Source organism: Fonticula alba, assembly GCF_000388065.1.
Source record: "Fonticula alba strain ATCC 38817 unplaced genomic scaffold supercont2.14, whole genome shotgun sequence".
NCBI classification, from domain to species: domain Eukaryota; order Rotosphaerida; family Fonticulaceae; genus Fonticula; species Fonticula alba.
The window spans coordinates 241,360-242,736 of NW_009242984.1; the positions used below are offsets into that span (position 1 = coordinate 241,360).

The 1,377-nt window shown below is 66.2% G+C and overlaps 1 protein-coding gene across 1 annotated transcript in view; it reads right to left on the reverse strand.

Annotated features, from left to right (window-relative positions):
- Positions 1–1,377, reverse strand: part of H696_05810 (hypothetical protein) — a gene marked incomplete at its 5' end in the record, with an annotated part of 4,009 nt that overhangs the window by 1,788 nt on the left and 844 nt on the right. Inside the window, 3 exons of the mRNA XM_009499611.1 lie at positions 15–255; positions 382–547; positions 692–994. Coding sequence (XP_009497886.1) covers positions 15–255; positions 382–547; positions 692–994 — 710 coding nt within the window. The remainder of the gene's footprint in view (positions 1–14; positions 256–381; positions 548–691; positions 995–1,377) is intronic.

Sequence of the window (1,377 nt, forward strand, 5' to 3'; positions counted from 1 at the left end):
GGGGCCCGGGAGACACAAGCAAGGCAGCACGGGGAAGGGGGCGACCGGCCACGAGGGCGGAGGCGGAGAAAGAGGCCGGGCGGATGGGCGCACCCTCTTGGTGTGGCTTGATGTAGCGCTGGAGGAAGGAGTAGAAATTCAGCAGCAGCAGCTGGTGCACACCCACCAGGCGCGAGATCAGGTTGAAGATGAGCAGGCGCAGCGAGAAGATGGCATTGCTGGACCGGACCTTGGCCAGGAGCTTCTCGGCGAAGCCTTTTCGTCGCCGGCAGGCGCGCATGCGCACGCGTACATGGGATGTAAGTAGGCGCGGAGAAAAGGGGGAACAGGGGGGGAGAGAGAGAGAGAGAGAGCAGCGAGAGCCGATGGCGGCGAGCGCACCCTGCGGGTCATTGATCAGGTGGAAGGCCGAGAAGTTGAAGGTCTCCGCGCGGTTCTTCCGGCGGTTGCGCTTCAGCATGGTGGCCTTGGCGCGCTTCAGCTGCGTGGCCTTCTTCTTGGTCTTCTTGGTCACACGGTTGCGGAACTGGACCGCGCGCAGGTCGATCTGCACGGCGCCGGCCGAACGAAGAGCGTGTCGAGGGGGGAGACAAAGTGCGCGTCAGCGGCCGCGGGTTGAGTGGGGGCTCCGCGAGCCGGGTGGGCGAGGCAAAAGAGGACCGGCCGGCGAGATGGCCACCACACGTACGACGTCCTCATCATCGTCATCCTCCTTCTCGGGCTCCTCGTCGCTGGAGAGGAAGAAGTGCAGGGCGATGGTGGCCACCTTCGGCCGGCTGGACAGGCAGGCGTTGGCGATGATGTTGACGGTCTTCTCGTCGTTCCACACATTCTTCTTGTACAGGGCGATCATGATCTCCAGGGACTTGGTGGCCGCGGTGTCATCGCGGTCCTCGATCATGGTGTACATGTAATTCTGCAGGACGCGGTTCAGCTGGTTGTTCCGGCGCTGGTCGTTCTGCTGGCGGATGTCCGTGACGATGTGCGTGAAGAGCTGGCGTGTGTTGTGGAGGCCGGCGGCCGGTCAGCATGGTGCGAGGGCGGGCGGCGGGCGGGCAGGGGGGGGGGGGGGGGGGGGGGGGGGGGGCCGGGGGCCGGGGGGGGGGGGGGGGGGGGGGGGGGGGGCGGGGGGGGGGGGGGGGGGGGGGGGGGGGGGGGGGGGGGGGGGGGTGCAATGCATGAGGGTGTAAAGAAGAAGCAGTGCCCGACGCACCCACATGGCAGCAGCAGGAGTGACCGCGCAGAAGAGACCCACGGCATGAACCAAATTCGGGAAGTAGTAGGACGAGGCCGGGAGGAGCCGGCAAAAAGCCGCCACACGAACCAAAATCTTATCCTCGGTGTCCACACGCATGAAGGAAGAGTCGGACATGTCCA